Source organism: Zonotrichia albicollis, chromosome 6 (assembly GCF_047830755.1).
Source record: "Zonotrichia albicollis isolate bZonAlb1 chromosome 6, bZonAlb1.hap1, whole genome shotgun sequence".
NCBI classification, from domain to species: domain Eukaryota; kingdom Metazoa; phylum Chordata; class Aves; order Passeriformes; family Passerellidae; genus Zonotrichia; species Zonotrichia albicollis.
Window position 1 is genome coordinate 17,568,171 of NC_133824.1, and position 16,330 is coordinate 17,584,500.

General features: G+C 38.1%; 1 protein-coding gene across 7 annotated transcripts in view; it reads right to left on the reverse strand.

Annotated features, from left to right (window-relative positions):
- Positions 1 to 16,330, reverse strand: part of MIPOL1 (mirror-image polydactyly 1) — a 180,954-nt gene that overhangs the window by 9,504 nt on the left and 155,120 nt on the right. For 6 of the 7 annotated variants that reach the window (XM_074542654.1, XM_074542656.1, XM_074542652.1 and 3 more), the window contains one exon: positions 10,234 to 10,464. In XM_074542654.1, coding sequence (XP_074398755.1) covers positions 10,234 to 10,464 — 231 coding nt within the window. Of the gene's footprint in view, positions 1 to 10,233; positions 10,465 to 16,330 lie in introns of those variants that run through there. The other variant, XM_074542659.1, reaches the window with a different exon arrangement.

Genomic DNA, 16,330 nt, shown 5'->3' on the forward strand with positions numbered 1-16,330 from the left:
ACATAGGTTTGTTGTAATTTATCACTGATGTGAAATTGCCCATGCTGGAATGATGCCCACCACAGCACTTAGAGATCGAGTAGCAGTGGTAACAGGGATGGACATAAGAGGAAAGAATTTTACTAAGCTCTTACTAGTTGTAAGTCCTTCATAATGGGCTCAGACTGGCAGGTAAACTCTCTACCCCTCTGGTGGTTTCAGGACAACTCACACTTGGTCATACTTCTGCAAAGTATTTCCAGAAAAAAGGGCAGTCTTCCATCAAAAACTAACAAAAAATCCACGGACAAAACATCCTCTCTTCCTCCTAATGTTTCCCTTGGTGGCAATTCTGCCTGGTGATGACATGAGTGGGACTGATTGTAGGAGAAAAGCCTTTTAATTTCTGTTGACGAAAGCATAAAATTTTGGCATACATAAAGCGTAACAAAATTCTTCAAAAGCATGGAGTAAAATCTACAAAATGTCTTTTGTGTTGAGTGCATGACTTAGATATCCCTTTTATCTGATGCGCATGTTATATCCCTTAAATAATTTATGATCATTTTATCAAGGATTGAAATAGAAATGATAGAAATACATATATCATGAGGCACAAAGTAAATTGCTAAATAAAATAATTTTATTGTACACATTTCAATACCTGCACAATACACAATATCTGCAATGTCTTTCATTCAAAGGCTGAATTCTGTTACTTTCCATGGACAAGAATTCCATGATCTGAAGCTAAAATGGTAAAATTTGGTCCTAAAGATTTATGTCTTCCAAGAGCTCAGTGTTTGGATCTGTGTCCTTATATCCACATCACAGCATAAATGTAGAACAGGAAAGTTGAGCAACTTGCCAACAAAACCACAGTGGGGATTATGGGGTTATAGCTATTGTTACCTCCCATAAACGCAGTTGATGCTGCCCTTCTACAAAACCTTGTTTTAAAAAAACAACTCTATGGAAAAATCTGACTATTAATTAATGGCTCAGTAGTAGTTCAGAAACACAAATTATTATTTTTTTCTCAGATAACTAGCCCCTGGTTTAGTAAAGGTATACTTAATTTCAAGCAGTGGGGAAATTTAAATGATTTCAATTTTCCTTAAAATAAAATACTTTTTTGGCCTAGTCAGTTATTTCTTTTTGTTGTTGTAAAGAACTGTCCCAGCAATTCTCTAAAAGGTTATACGTAATTCAGAAGCTTCAGAAAGTCTGGGCTTTCTTTTTGAGCTTCTGCATATACATTTACAGTATTCAATCTTTCGCATATGTTAAGAAACAGTATGAGTATTAACAGAAAGAACCGCAAATTTATTTTTATTCCTTCAGCCAAGCCACAAATAAATGACTCTTGCAAACAAACCAAATACTATTTAGTAACGGCAATGTAAATGCCATGGACTTATTTTATTTGGATATAAAATATTAAATTAAATGAGTATTTGCTGTGACACTCTTTTTATAATCTTGAAAAAAAAAAAAGCAAGTCTGAGAAAAAGTTTTCTTGCTATTCTTCCAGGAGCACTTAATCTGCTGTTCAAAGTTATTTAATAATTTGTCATAGAATAGTTAACTATAAGCTTACAAATACTGTGTCAGCGTGCTTCTTCCTATTGGGCAAACAACTTCAAAATCTAATTTGTTTGTGTTATTGGTCTTACTAAATATTAGTCTTTGCAAGTCTGGTTTACACCACTGAAGTTAACTATGCCAACATTCTGATTTTGTTCTGAAGTATTCCACAACAAGCTGATATTATACAATACAAGCCCAAGAGCTAGCTGATCCAGTTTACTGAGTGTATACTTAGTGTATTTTGCTACTGATAAATCAATAAAACCATGTTGTAATCTACAAACTTCCATCTCTCTGAAGCAGCTATAAGTAAACTGTAAATGAACACACAGGTCAAAACTGGGATGCTGTGATTATGTTGACTCTGAAAACATTTGACTTTCATAGAATACATTTTAGTGTTTGAGAGAATGAAGTTTCAGCACTGCTTTTATTTTCGTGAAAGGCTGAGATGATAAATATTCAAATGACAATAAATATTTGTGTTTATATTGTAACTACCCATACTTTAACAAAACAATGTCTGCACTGCAATCCACAATGTACAGAGGTTAAGTAAAAGTAAACCATAGCTACAAAAAGAAAATAAATACTTGACTTTGCCTGTATGTGCAGTTTTGCATTCTTCATCCATGTGAAGCTCCCTGCAGCCAATGGATATCTTGGCTGTGCAAGGAATGCATAAAAGGCATACCTGTCATTTCCTTTGATTGGGACATTTTGTCTTCATCTGTTAAGTGCACCACTGAGCCTAATACTGGCACTGATCATAAACTGTCAGATGCTACAGGCCTCACTATAACTTATGAGACCCAAAACACCTGGGAGAAGGATATCCTATAATCTGCTCTGGCAATATCACACATTTTAATTGTATGAGGCTTTCAGTAGTGATACCACACCTTGCTCTATTAAGCACATTCCCTAACTTTTAGTGTCTTGCTCCAGGCTGTTCAGAAGTCCTCAAGCTACCTCTTCTAAAATTAAGGCCACGAGTTTCTTTGAAGGTGATAAAGACAACAGCAGCGCTACCAGTTCTCCTTTTCAAGACAAACGTAAAAAATAATACTTCCAGTTAGAGCATTCAGCCAAACTAAGGAAAACCTGATTTTAACCCACACCTGCCACTTTTAGGGGAACAGTACACACCAGGGTTGAAGACACTTCTATGTTTCTTTCTGAAGCTGTGAATTTCTACAGAAGAAACATACGAAATGCTATTAGACCTGTAGGTGTGATTCTGTGGGAGGCAATCAAGGGTGCCCACCTGGAAAATGGGAGCTGGAAGTTCTGATACTGGTTTTGTATTTATGTTCAAGAGGCATTGAATTAAACCGAGAAAAAGCTCTAAAGATGTCAGGAACAGGTCTTGTTTCTCAGAGGTGAGTAGACTATTTGCTCCTCTCTGATCCAAGCAGCCTGCATCAATTTCTGCTACATGCACTGCTTCGAAGCAAGGAACAGGGAGCATCCAGAGCAGACCTGTGTGGCTGAAATGCCTCTCCAAGGTGCAGGATATCTGAATCTCCACAGATGGAGGAGAAAACAGATCCATTCTGCCACACCCTGGAGGAGAATCCCTGCTCCCAAACAACTACTTAGAAAATGAAGGGTGGGATGGGGACAGATGCCAAGGACACTTTTGAAAGAAATGTCTGAGGGCACACTGCTCTGCATGGATCTCTGAAACCAGCATGCCTCACTCTGTCTCAGCATGTGCTTCTCCATTTGGGTCTCCAGAAAAACCAGGCAGAAAAGACAAAAAGTCAATTGTTTTATAATTTTTTTCAGTTAGAAGTTTTCTGCTTATGCTTATCCAAGTCCTTCTATCCCAAGTGCTTATCCAAAGTGATTCTTGGGCAGAGAAGTTAAGAGTATTAGTGGTAGTGAGTTATTAGGCACTCCCTCCATCACAGCCTGCAAATTTTTAGCAACATGAAGTGCCCAATTAAAAAACTGGTGTAATTCAATAAAGATAATATAATCCAATAAGGAAAATACATTTCATTCCAGCTTTCCAAAAGTTACATATTTCCCTTTGTACAGTATGAACAATATGTTAGCCTTACCAAGGGAACAATGATCTGCCTAGTGATACAGAAATGTGTAACGACAGCAGTCCAGAGAATATGCCAACGATGACTGAATTTGTTCAGCTCACCTTAGATTTGAATATTAGTTCAATATTTTATTTCCTTCAGACCTGGAAAATTGATTTCTGTCTATATGTTGAATTTCTCTGAGGCTGCACATAACCCCATTGGCTTACTCAATTTTTTTTTATTACAACAAACAGGTATCTCTACAAGACTGTTTAATTCATCATTTCACCATGCATATTAGTGTAGTCCGAGGGGAATTTTTCTGAGAGGAATCACTGGTGTTAGTGCAGAATTCCAAGTGTTCTAAAAAATCCTGACCCTGCTATGTATTGCTTTCAGTTATATCAAGCATGACTTTTTTCACACATTTCAATTAGTCTTATTTCCTCACTGACTAAAGTAGACTACTCCAGCCTATTGCCCCTAAATCGGGTTCATTCACACACCCTCTAATTGCTACTCTATGGTAATAATTTCGTATGTGATATGAGTTACAGCTACTAGATTTTGTGTTTTGAACTTTCTCAGGTTCCTATTCGTGTCTGGTATGCCAAAAAAATTTGCATCAGCTCTGCAGAATTCTTCAGAGTATGTGGTAGTTTTGCGTGTCTGGGAATCTTCCATCAGGCTAGTGTGGGTTTCCTAAACACCATAAAACCCTGCCTGTGGAGATTGTGTATCTCTTATGGGCCCCATGGAGCTTTTAATCTGCTTTTAATCATTGTATGAGACAGCCAATACATCAGTCCTCATCAAGGAGTTTTTTCCATTTTGAATCCCATTTAATAAGTTTTGATCCAATCTGAAAACCAGAACCTTTGCTAATTTTGCATTGGTATCTTAAAGTGCTACAAAAGTCATCTTTCTTTGCTTTCCATTTCCTTCCATACAAACTCTGATATCCATTGACTTCTGTGGATTGCTATAGCAAGTATAAGATTCTTAGCACCTTGCCCTCACTCACTTGTCTTTTGAATGTACCCACCAGCATCTGTTTCTCAGCAAACTACAGGTCATACCCTTAACTGGGACAAATGAATGCAACTTAGTGTGACAGAGCAAAGTCAATTTGCTGTAACTAAGAAACTAGCTCTGTATCTATATTCTTCAACAAGACACCAGGACTTACATTTCAAAACGCCAGCAGCACTTAAATTATTCTCCATATGATATTAAAAGATTACCAACTATTCAAACTCAGCAGAATTTCACAGCAGCAGGCAGCTCAGTAGTTATCATTAAAAGGAAAATCACTTTTGGCATGTGCTAAATTATTTACTGACACAAGTGAGCGAAAATATTAGTATCTATGAAATTGTACTCCTAGCCTCCAGTATTTAATGTTTTGATCTGACATGCACCAGCGTATAATTTTGTAAGTAAAAAACCAGCAAAAAAAGCAATTTAGTTTTAATAGAAAAGTCTCAACATCTAAATATAACATCTTAATAAAGAAAGAGATTAAATCATATTTATTGTTTTGAAAGAAACAGCTCTCTCAAATTTAAAATAAAGCCAACTGAATTCTCTAAGACTTGGTGGTTCCTCCAAAACAAACAGCTTTAAGTCCCAGTGAATGTACAACTTGTTTCTTTTGTGAAGTGCTTCTGCCTGCAATTTCTAATTAACTAGCTCCATTCTTTCCTACAACAAGTAGCTCAACGCATACAAGCTACAATGTATACTTCAGCTAAATATATGTAGGTATGATTTTAAAAGGAGATAACTAGTTAACAACATTTGCATGTTGCAGAGGCTCAATTAGTATAATAATTCTTGCTTTTAGCCTGTTCCCTGCATAGCTGCCCCATACCGAATACAATCTGCACACTAAAGACATGTTTGCAGTTAAAAATCTCCAGAGACTTTAGACCCATACATAAAGATACTTATTTTACTCTTTTCTGAGACACTGACCTGTATCCTCATTTAAAAATGAACACCACATCTTTATGTTATTAAATCTTTGTTTTGATCTATTAGTATTCACCAAAGTGCCATTTTATACAACCCCACACTGAATAGGCAAGGCTGGAGGTAACCATCTGCAGCTTTAGAGGCAGTATTTGAATTGATGAAAAGAGCTTTGTGTTTTCATTGCCAAGTTTGATTCTTCCAGTCATTAGACATTCCCCTCAGATCGCATCAATGAAGTGAACTCCCTTACACCCATGTGTTAAATTCTCTTCTCCTCATGGTTTCCTTTGCCAGCTATACTCAAGAAAGACTACTGGGTCTTAGCCACATTCTTCTCACAGCTGTGTTAAAAAAGAGCATCAGAGCTTCTTCCCAAAATCCATATGTGTATGTGGTCAGTCCCCTGTCGCAGGGTCACCTCACATTGTGGTGTGATTATTCAAATATTCATCCTTGTTCTTCAACTGCACTGCTCTGATCATTCTGGGAAAGATTAGACCATCCAGCCAGCACTGAAGAACGTGTTGGACATTGATGTGAAATACACACAGCTCCCGCACTCAGAAGGCAGATTAGTTTTACTTGCAGAAGAGGGGGACACTAACTACTTAATAAATGCTTGTTTCTTATTTCTTTACATTTTTTGTATTGTTTTCATCCATGTCAACTGTTTGTTTTTGTTGTTGCATAGATCAACTTATATATCAGCATCACCTAAGAAAACAAGTGAACAAGTACAAAAGCAGAGAAAGCATTTTCAAAAAGGCTGGAGGGAAATTCAGGACTACACAAATAAAGGATGTATTCCAGTCACAATGAAATTTAGGTGGTCAAAAAAACCCCAGACCCTAGGGGTAAAGCAATGTAATTAAGGATAGAATTTAATTCAGAAGACCACTTAATTTTCTTATGTATTAAATCAACTAAAAATTTTTATCCAAAGCTGTAATACTCCCGAATTCCTCTTTAAAAGAAAGAAAAAGAAAATTGAAAAGGTTTCTAATAAACAGTTAAGGACAAATGAAGCAATGACTTCTGGTTTAGATCACTTTTATATTAACTTTATTCATAGTCAGAACTACCTTGACAAAGTACACAAGCAGGATCCTACTCACCATTTATGCTTATTTTCATACCTGTATATTTTAATACTGCACTGCTACTTTGTGGATTATTAGTGTTTATTTTTAGAGGATTATATAGAAATTCTACCCACTCACCCTCCTCTGCCACTTCACGCAGCGACACGACTATGCAAGTGTAGCTGTGCTCACATGCAGAGCTGCGCTTTACTGAGCTAGAATCATTAAATTATGAGAAAAAAATAGAAGCCCCCAAAAGACAAATTGCATTAAAATTCACTCCAGCTGCAAAGCTGTTGCAGAAAAATAGAACATTTCCTGGAAAAACATCAAAAGTGGCCTCAACCTTTCCTGATAATTGGCTAATATTGATTTGGTATTACATTATAACCTGCTCTGATCTCACTGACATCAGCAACCACTCCACAATCCCAGAGGTTCCAGCCGGAAGGACATTTTTAAAATGCCTTGTTCCTCTGTTGGCAGAGTATTAATTAATTCACAGGCTCTCCGAGCCACCCTCTCCAGGTCAGCCCCATTTCCCTGCTGGGAGTACACCAGCTGGCTCCTGGCTTCTCAAGCAGGACAAACTTGCAGGGGCCTGTGGTACTACACCAACATTCCTGGTGAATTCTGTGCTCCTGTCCTAATTCTTTGTAACCACAAAATAGAAACATTAATTAAATATAGAAAATCATAGTCAGAGACATTCCAGAGTACTGATTAAAAATATTACTGTGCAGATCGTAATAGTAAATTAAATAAATATGTATTGTTTTGTGTGTACATACATGTATTTATTTACATAGACCCCAGTTAGAATATGTACTTGCTTTATAAAGTATAGTGCTCCCTTAAAAGTCTAAGCGTATCTTGATAGTGTCTCAAAATCAAAAGACATTCAAGTAAATGCATCTAAATCTATGTGGCCACCCTCTGAGCATCAATGTTTCTTGTTTTACACCAGCACCCCTGTTAGGATGATGAATCATCTTCAGAGGCAAGAGCAGACAGTCTCGATTTATATCTCACACTGCAGCTAGCCAATGTGAGATGCTCACCCTACTTCAGTATAAACAGATGTTTACTACACCCAAGTTGACTATAAGTAGATACTAAAACATCTCACTTCTGGTTCACATCCCCCTGTTGTTTTGTGTGGGATAGGATCAAGAAATTTTTTAGATGCTTTTTGTCCTGATGGAAAGCACAGGACCATTATTCTGACTCAGGTCTCACCTCTAGAAAGCAGCAACTACTTGTGGGTACACAAATGGCTGACATGATGCAAATGCTGTGAAGAATTACAACTGTCTTTTAAGCTCTGTATATCATGCTGAATGCAAACATTGAAGTTTTAAAGAATATTAAAAAATTCTTTACTGTTTCCAGAGAACAGATTAGCAAAGGCAGCATAAAACCAGTAAACTACATTGTATGAAGATACAAAGTATATATTTTCTCAACATTCTTAATTACAGTAATGTTCTTTCTTAATGAAGGTCATAATTATTTCACTATTCTGATTTTCAACTGTTGCTATTTTACTGAATAATATTGAGAAACTATGCAGCCGACAAAACTACTTCCTTCATATGTCAGAATTCAATTTTAGCTGAGCATTTAAAATAGTCAAGAAACCAGATTATTTTATAACGGTCTTTAGTCTATGAATTTTAGTGACACATTTTAAACGACATTAAGCATCCTCTTAAGCATCCTATTAAGTGCTAATAATTAATACTACTATAATTAATACCAAAAAGCCTTTCTGTTGACAGGTTTATAAATTGTCAGTCCTTTTTTGAAATGTAGAACATCCTACATCGTCTAAATAAAATGCTAAGCTAACAAATGAGTTCCTGCCTAATTGCCAAACACTGATTTGTATGAAGCAGTTGAGGTTACAAAGAAATTGGGAATTCTCAGCCCGGTTTCCCTGCTGATGAGTACGAACTGTCTGTGTAGCTCTCCCAGAGGTGTCAGAGGAATCTCTATAGTGTCACACAAGGGTTCTTAGCTCAAAGTAAACACACTTTCCACAAACTCAGCTGCTTAATCTGTTTGCAGGTTGAATTATAAGATGGGGGCGGATGACTCCGGGTGCTGGGAAGACGCGCAGAGCATTTCCACAGTTTCGTGGTAAAAAGGGCATGCTATTGTCATCAAAAGACTCCAACCAATTGTTTGATTTTGCTATAGGCTCAGTCGTCTGATCTTAACAATAATGAAAACTAACCTGACCAAAATTTTCCCAAGTCGTTGAGCATGTTAAATTACATAAATTCTTTTCACTATAGCGGTGCATCACCACTACTTTAATTCAGTTTGTGGCTGCAGTTCTACTTTAGCCACCCTGGGTACATGGGATTAAACAAGATTGTTTCACTTTAGGAAAAAAAATAACCAAACTAGTAAAAACTCAACCTCTGCTTAAATAGCTATATTATTAAACACTTATAAATAAAACTAGATGTAAAAACTAAAAAAGTTAAAAAGGTTCTACCAATATTCTCTTTACCATTACTTAATTTTTTTAATAGGTTTATTTTTATCAAGCACACACCTCTCAAAGTTTCAAATATGTCTAAGCGCTCAGAATAAAGACTTGAATGATTATCAAACAATCACTGGAGGATTAAAAGAGATGATTAAAAAGATGCATTTTCATAGATAAATACCTTAATTATATTTTATGTAGCTATGAATAAATAAAAGAGTTAGGAATATAACTATTTTTAAATAGAACTCAGCATATGGTTTTTTTAAAGAAAAGCTTTTGTTAGGTGCTTGCAATATATTATAAGCCAGTTTCTGACTACTCTGTAAATATGCTGTAGACATTTAAGTTGAAGACATATATGGACAGACAGGACAATTTGCATCAGCTCAGCATTGACCATCTTGGAAGGACGAGAGAGGAGAATTTTGCACTTGATGAATGTAACGCAGAGATGAGAAGCGCCAGACTGTCAAGAGGCACAACTAATAACAAACATGACAATAAGTACTTCACTAGAGATGAACTTCAGGTTTTGGAGTTCAGTAACCTTTTAACAGGGAAACTCATGATAGCAAAGCGAATACAATCTCTGTTCACCAACTCAGAGCCTCCCTGTGGCTCTCGGTGAGATTTTGAAGCCATCCCTAAACAACCCCATAAGCATTTACCGTGGCATGAAACCTGCCAGATGTGTAACAGACCAAAAATGAGAGCCATACCACGCAATTATAAAGGGAAATACTCTGTAGCCATAGGATTTCCACAGGGTAAAAGCACAGTGAAAACCATTCATGGGAGATGGAAAGACTTTCTCTGTGCCTTGCACATGTAGGAAGCAATTTCCTTAACAGTAATGAGAGGTACCCTGACTTGCCTAATAGCACAAAACTGTTCAAATGACCAGCTTCACACTGAGTAGGAAATGAGCTGACAAAGGAAGAATCATTTTAAAGGACCTTTTCTGAGTACTGCCACACTTTCAGTTATAGACAAAATACCAGAAAAAAAATGCTTCCTGTGGATTACAACTGCAATTTTTGTTGGAAGACAAGTGACTCACTTTTGAACTTTTTCATTGGCCTCCTGCGAAGCTTCCAGGGCTTTCTGGAGCTTCAGCTCAGTGTCCTTTTGCTCGCATCGAGTCTGCTGCAGCTGAGCTGCCAGCTCTTCAATCTGGCCATAGGTTAGGGTCACAACATCCTCCCTTCCCTGCAGTCCACCTTCAGAAGTACTGAAAGCACAGCTAGGCTGGTTCTTCAGACTCAATCCTTCAGACAAAGACTTGTATAACCTGGGAAAAACAAATCATATATGTTAAATTTCAGTCTAAGTTTGAGCTGCAAGAATTAATTAATATATTCAATATGTCATATATTTGGACTCACATGCACTAGTAACAAAACAAATTATACTTCAGAAGTGACAGAGAACAAAAAGAATAAACCTTTCCTGCAATGCTCTTCTAGAAGTATGTAACACCCATAAAAATTTGAAAAAGTAAACCAAAAAAAATTCAGCAAAAACTCAAGAGGAAGTATTTTCCAGCTGTAGCATCTTGTTGATCACCTCCGAGCTGCAGCAAAAAGTTTTTATTGTGATTTACATGAAGTTGAATTAATCAGTATAAGTTACTGATGTGTTAATAACTTGTGATACACAGGACTCTCTTTTAGCAAGCAGAACCACCAGCTACAGGGGATTTATTTGCAAAAGAAGACTTTTCAATAAAATGAAAGGAATAAAACCACTACAATTCAAAAATTAAAATCAGTAAATCAGCAGGATTACTTAGTAATATGATTTGCACATGCTAATCAATTATAAATGTCTCCATTCAGTTTTATCCAGGATTTTGAGGTAAGTTCATAGAGATTCCAAATCAAAGAGCAAAGACCCAACATTCTTTCAGTGCACAAACCAGAATATAGTACTAAATGCTTTGTATTTGTGTGTCAGAAAGTTCTAGACAAACCAAACATTATTTCAGTGTGGATTTCTAGTAGCCATACACACTGATTAAAGTGTTCAAGACAGTCTACATGACACCTGCTAGTATGCAATAGCATATTTTCTTTCTCTGCAGTTTATTAAGGTATTTGCATGGAAAACACTGACTGTTCCAACAGCCCATAAAGGAAAACCAAAATAAACTAAAATATAATACACATGGACAAACAAAATGTGGATGAAATAAGAGAAATAGAGAAGCTAAAAGGTCAGAGTGTTGACATATCATTGTGCATACTACCTGTGATTATCTGAAAACGATGTGAAAAATCTTCTCCGTTAAATGAAGACATATTGAAAATATAAATATTCATAAAGGGACATAAAAATTCCTAGAATGGACTAATTAAAAAAAAAAAATTACTCTAGCAGTTGCACATAAAATTTACTGACTGAAGTTCCACTACAGCTGAGCATTGATCACCATGGAAAAACACAAAGGTATGCAAATAATGTTGAAACCAGGTTACTGAAATACCACTGCTGCCCACTTCTTAAACACCTGGCACAAGATTAAAAGAAAAAAAAAGACATATGAGAAGCTAAACTGTTCAGTGAATATATGGGTCTGAAATATATGGTCAAAAAACTGGAGGATAGACTAAATATTCTACCTTGTTCACACCAGCTCAGAGTTTTTTCCCAGAATATATGAAATATAAAATAATTTATTTAGATCCTAAAATACTGGCTCTCTGTGGCTACAACCAGGACCATTTTCAAAGACTGGCCATGAAAAACACATATATACTACTACAATTGCAATATAATACTACATGTCTTAATTCATAATGATTGCATCTGAGTGACCAATAGATTCTGATATGTATATACTTTGTAACCAGTGTGATTCCTCCAGATAAAGGCACTGTGATTGATAGATTTTTAACAATTTTTTTTTTCAAAAGCATGTAATTTCCAGACTTCCATCAATATGTGTTTTGGTAAAATACATTTATTTCATCCCTTCTGAAATTTACTAAATTAAAATTCCTTCATTCACTTGAAGATTATTTCTCTGTGCTATAATAAAAAAAAATGGGAGTTCTAGGCCTGAAGAATGGGTCACAGAAGTATTTAAATAGTTCCTGAATTTCAGTAATTCACATATTCTTGTTAGCAAGCCTTTTGCATTACTATGGCAACATGCCTCTTTCCTGCTCCAGCTTGGGTCTGAGAGCTTCAGGGACCTGCTTCAACTGTGTCTAGGCAGAAGAAAAAGCAACATGAAATGATATCACTTGTCCAGCTCCTGTAGAGAGCAAGAGCACCAAAGTCAGAGTAGCTTTAACCCTGCAAAGAAATATCCCCAGTTGTAACAGCTCCCAGAAGGACTTTGGCTGAAAATCAACTCTATGAAGTGCTGCTCCTAAAACACTTCTCACCTTGCCAGGCATATTTTTGCTGCTAGGTGGGAAATGATTTTCCACCTGAAGCAGTAACTGAACAACATAGCAAAACCTTCCACCTAAAGGAACAAAAAAAAAAAAAATCCAGCGAAAAACCAAACATTCCCTACCCATTCCCTCCCACTGCCTCCACCCCAGTGATAAACATATCCAATGTTCCCAAAGGCATGTAGCTCTGACCTTGGTTTTCACCACAAATGTTTCTCACAGGTCCTGGAGACCTCTCAGGCCTCAGCCTGCACTCAGGATGGCTTTGAAGAGCATCCCCTCATGCTGCTGAGTGCACTCAAGGGCCAGGCAGCATCAATACCTTGAAAATACTACCTCAAAGGTGCTCTTAGGAAATACTGCAATATGATGGTATCAAAAAAAGCCCATAAGCCCTAAAAGGACTTTGAAATTTTGCTGTGAAGTGGAGGATATTAAATAGTCAAATTTGCACTACATGTGAGTCAGGAGCCTGACAGCTGGTAGGCTGGTAACTGGATGACATTGCCCTACCATAGACAAATATTTTACTAGTCTTCCTCTGCCTGCATTTACACAAGGTAAGAGGACTGTGTTTTCTTCCCAGTACAACAAACCATCTCTCACTAATTTATCTGAAGGCAGCAGCCAAAGGCAGACTGGCACGCAGGCCACGGACCATGTTACAGTGGGAATGCTCATTGCACATAACACAGAGTATGCTCTTTGCACTGTCACAGTCCATCACAGAGTGTCACTCTCTTGTGTGATGTACCCATGCATTCATAGTCTAGAGCTCAGGCAACCTCAACCACTTGTTGAACAGAGGCAACCATTGATTTTCTTCTCTGTGGTGGTTGGGCATACAACTTCAGCATTTCACAGGACACTATGCTGACAGATTGGTTCTGATCATGCATGCCCAGACTCAATTACATCTGAGTATGGAACAACAGTGAGCGGCACCTTGAGATTCATTAGGTCCTGAAATGATCTACAGAAATGTGCAACCTCTACCAGGGTCCTAAGAGCCTGGACACTAGATGATTCAAACATAGGTTCATTAGCTACAGTGAAAGCTTGAACTGACTACTATCCATCTTAGAATTTCTGTGTTTCAACAAATATCAATTTAAGGCCACTAGCAAACACATTTCTCCTTCTTGAGCCTGAGTCTTCTTATCTTTAAATAAGAGCGATCACAATTCTACCTTTGCAAAGTGCCCTGAGCTTCACTAAGACTCATCACTGCTGAGAGAGCTAAGTTAGATGCAGCACAATCAGAATTTAGGACAAAACTAAATCCAGATGGTCTTCTGGTGATGCCAACCAGAAAACATATTCCTTTCACCTTCATTTTTACTGTCCAGGACCACAGAAGTACCCACACCATTTCCCTCTGATTAGCCTGGGAGGGGGAGTAGGACATGGAGTTAATAATCTGAGCTTTTCTTGAATCTGAAGGAGTACCAAAACATGCTCTCAAACAAGACATAATTGGAAATTATGTTTGTAATGCCTCCATTACAAACTCTTCATTTAGGGAGTTGAACAGTAATCAAATGTCTTCTGTTCACTTTATGCAGCCCCTGGGCAAATTGCTGAGATAGCACAGCCTCATGTGAGTGATAGGCACATGACATTCAGCACCACCCATCATTCCTCACATTCACCATGCCATCAAACGGTCTAGGACCTCCACAAAAATAGTTTCTGGATTAACAGTGTTTGGTTGAAACAGAGCAAAACATACATGGGACTGATGAGTAGAAGGAAGTCTTTTTGAGATGTCTGCAGTTATAGTGCTACTCCCTTCAGCTGGAGCACAGACCTGTGGTAACTGGGAGTGGGGCTGGGCCCAGCCTCATCCCCAGTGGGCACAGCTGTGAGCAGCAGGTGAGCAGCACTGACAGCAGTGAGCCATGGAGGGCCCAGGGGCACTGACCAACCACCAAGGGGAACAGAGGCACACAGTGCAATGCGTCAACATCAGGGGTATAAAAGGTAGAGCTAGAGAACAAGAAAGGCAGACACTTGAAGGCTTCTGATGTGGTATGGTGTTGCTCTGTGTGGGTGAATGCTTAAAGCCTTCTGAAATTGTATGGTGCATGGCAGCTGTCTCAGCTGCGGCATATGCTGTGACACAGACCCACAGCTAAGGAGCTAGCTTGTAGCTAAGAAATCCACCTGAATTCCCTGGGTACCTGATGGACCTGGGACTGGGGTCTCTGCTATCTCTAATTGATTAGAGACTGGAAGATTGCAACTTAACTTTTCTTCTTACACAGATATAGTGCACATGAGTTCACAGAAGAGATTACTGTAGACTTTATGCTTTAATACTGAATATTACTTGCTACATGTTAACATTAATTGCATATCTTCAGGATTCCACAATGTATCTGTATTACTTGCAAAACACAGATTCACAGGTTCTCAGTTTTTTTCCGTGAATTAGAGGACTGCAATACAGCAAACTATTGCAAGTACTGTTTGTAGTTTTCCCAAATTATGTTATTCCTAGAACCAAGCTTTCCATAAAAATGTTCCTGTCATGTTTTGACAAAGAATTGGCTGTATTAGCATATTTTAGCCTAAGCATTTGCTGGGTGTACCATGAAGGCTTGCTTCTAACTAAGTAAAATTAACCCAAAATTAAAAAAAGAAAAAGAAAAAAAATGGTAAAGTGTTTACTTTATTCCACTAGATGCTGCAAGTAAGAATTTTGCTATCTTGTATCTGTTCTTTATTGTCAATTCATATGCTTTGGCTATTCTTAAATATTTGCCAATGGCTTTAGTTAACAAAATAACTTTAACTTAGTATTTGTAATACTGTAGTTATTCCCTACAGTAATGGATTATTTAGGTAACACTGCAAATAGGGAGGGAACTTTATCTATTAATCGAAGACGGAGCTGGCACCAAGAGTGACCTCAGTACGTGAATATAATGGACACCTAAGATGGTGCCAGTGGCTCCATGTTTAATGTGTATCACAACCTCCTGTCTGCTCTCCCTGGGAGGTGCAAGCACTCGGCAGAGGCAGAGCAGCCCCTGGCTCAGCTGTGGGCAGCGGGCAAAGCGAGGGGCACGGCCGGCCCGCAGACAGGAGGCACGGCCACCTTCCCCTGCCCAGCCTGAGCTGGCAGCACCTGCGCCTCTCCGCCGGCTGCTGGGTTGACATGGATCACTAAAGGGGTGTGTACGTGGGTGGTGTGGAGCCAGCAGCTCTGGCCTGGCGCCAGCAGGGAAACTGCCGATGTCAGGGATTTGCAGAAACACGAACTTGGTGGAAGAGACACAGAGGATCTTGTCCTAAAGGTCATAGCGATTTATTTTCTATACTGAGACTATGTTTTCAACAACATTTCTGACAACCATTTAAAGAACAGTGCACCATTCTCCTCAAATATAAACTGAATTAAGAAAGCAGTAACTCTTGGAGGTGCACTAAAATAACAACCACTGGCATACCAACAAAAACTTGTTGAAAACAATGTACTACTTTGTAATTTAAAACACTATGTATTACTTTTTGTCTTTTTCTGATCATCCTTGCCAAGAGCTTCATCCTGAACACTGTCACTCATAAGAAAACCAGGGCATAAAAGAACATCAAGTCTTCTGACCAGACTTTTCAGGATCAGCTCCTACTGTCCCCACACACCCACCAACCCGGTCTAGACCTTCAGCAACCCCTTCAGTTCCCACAGGCTTGACAGTACTGCTGGTGTGAACATTTACTCTCCAAAACCCCAACCATGGCAATCTT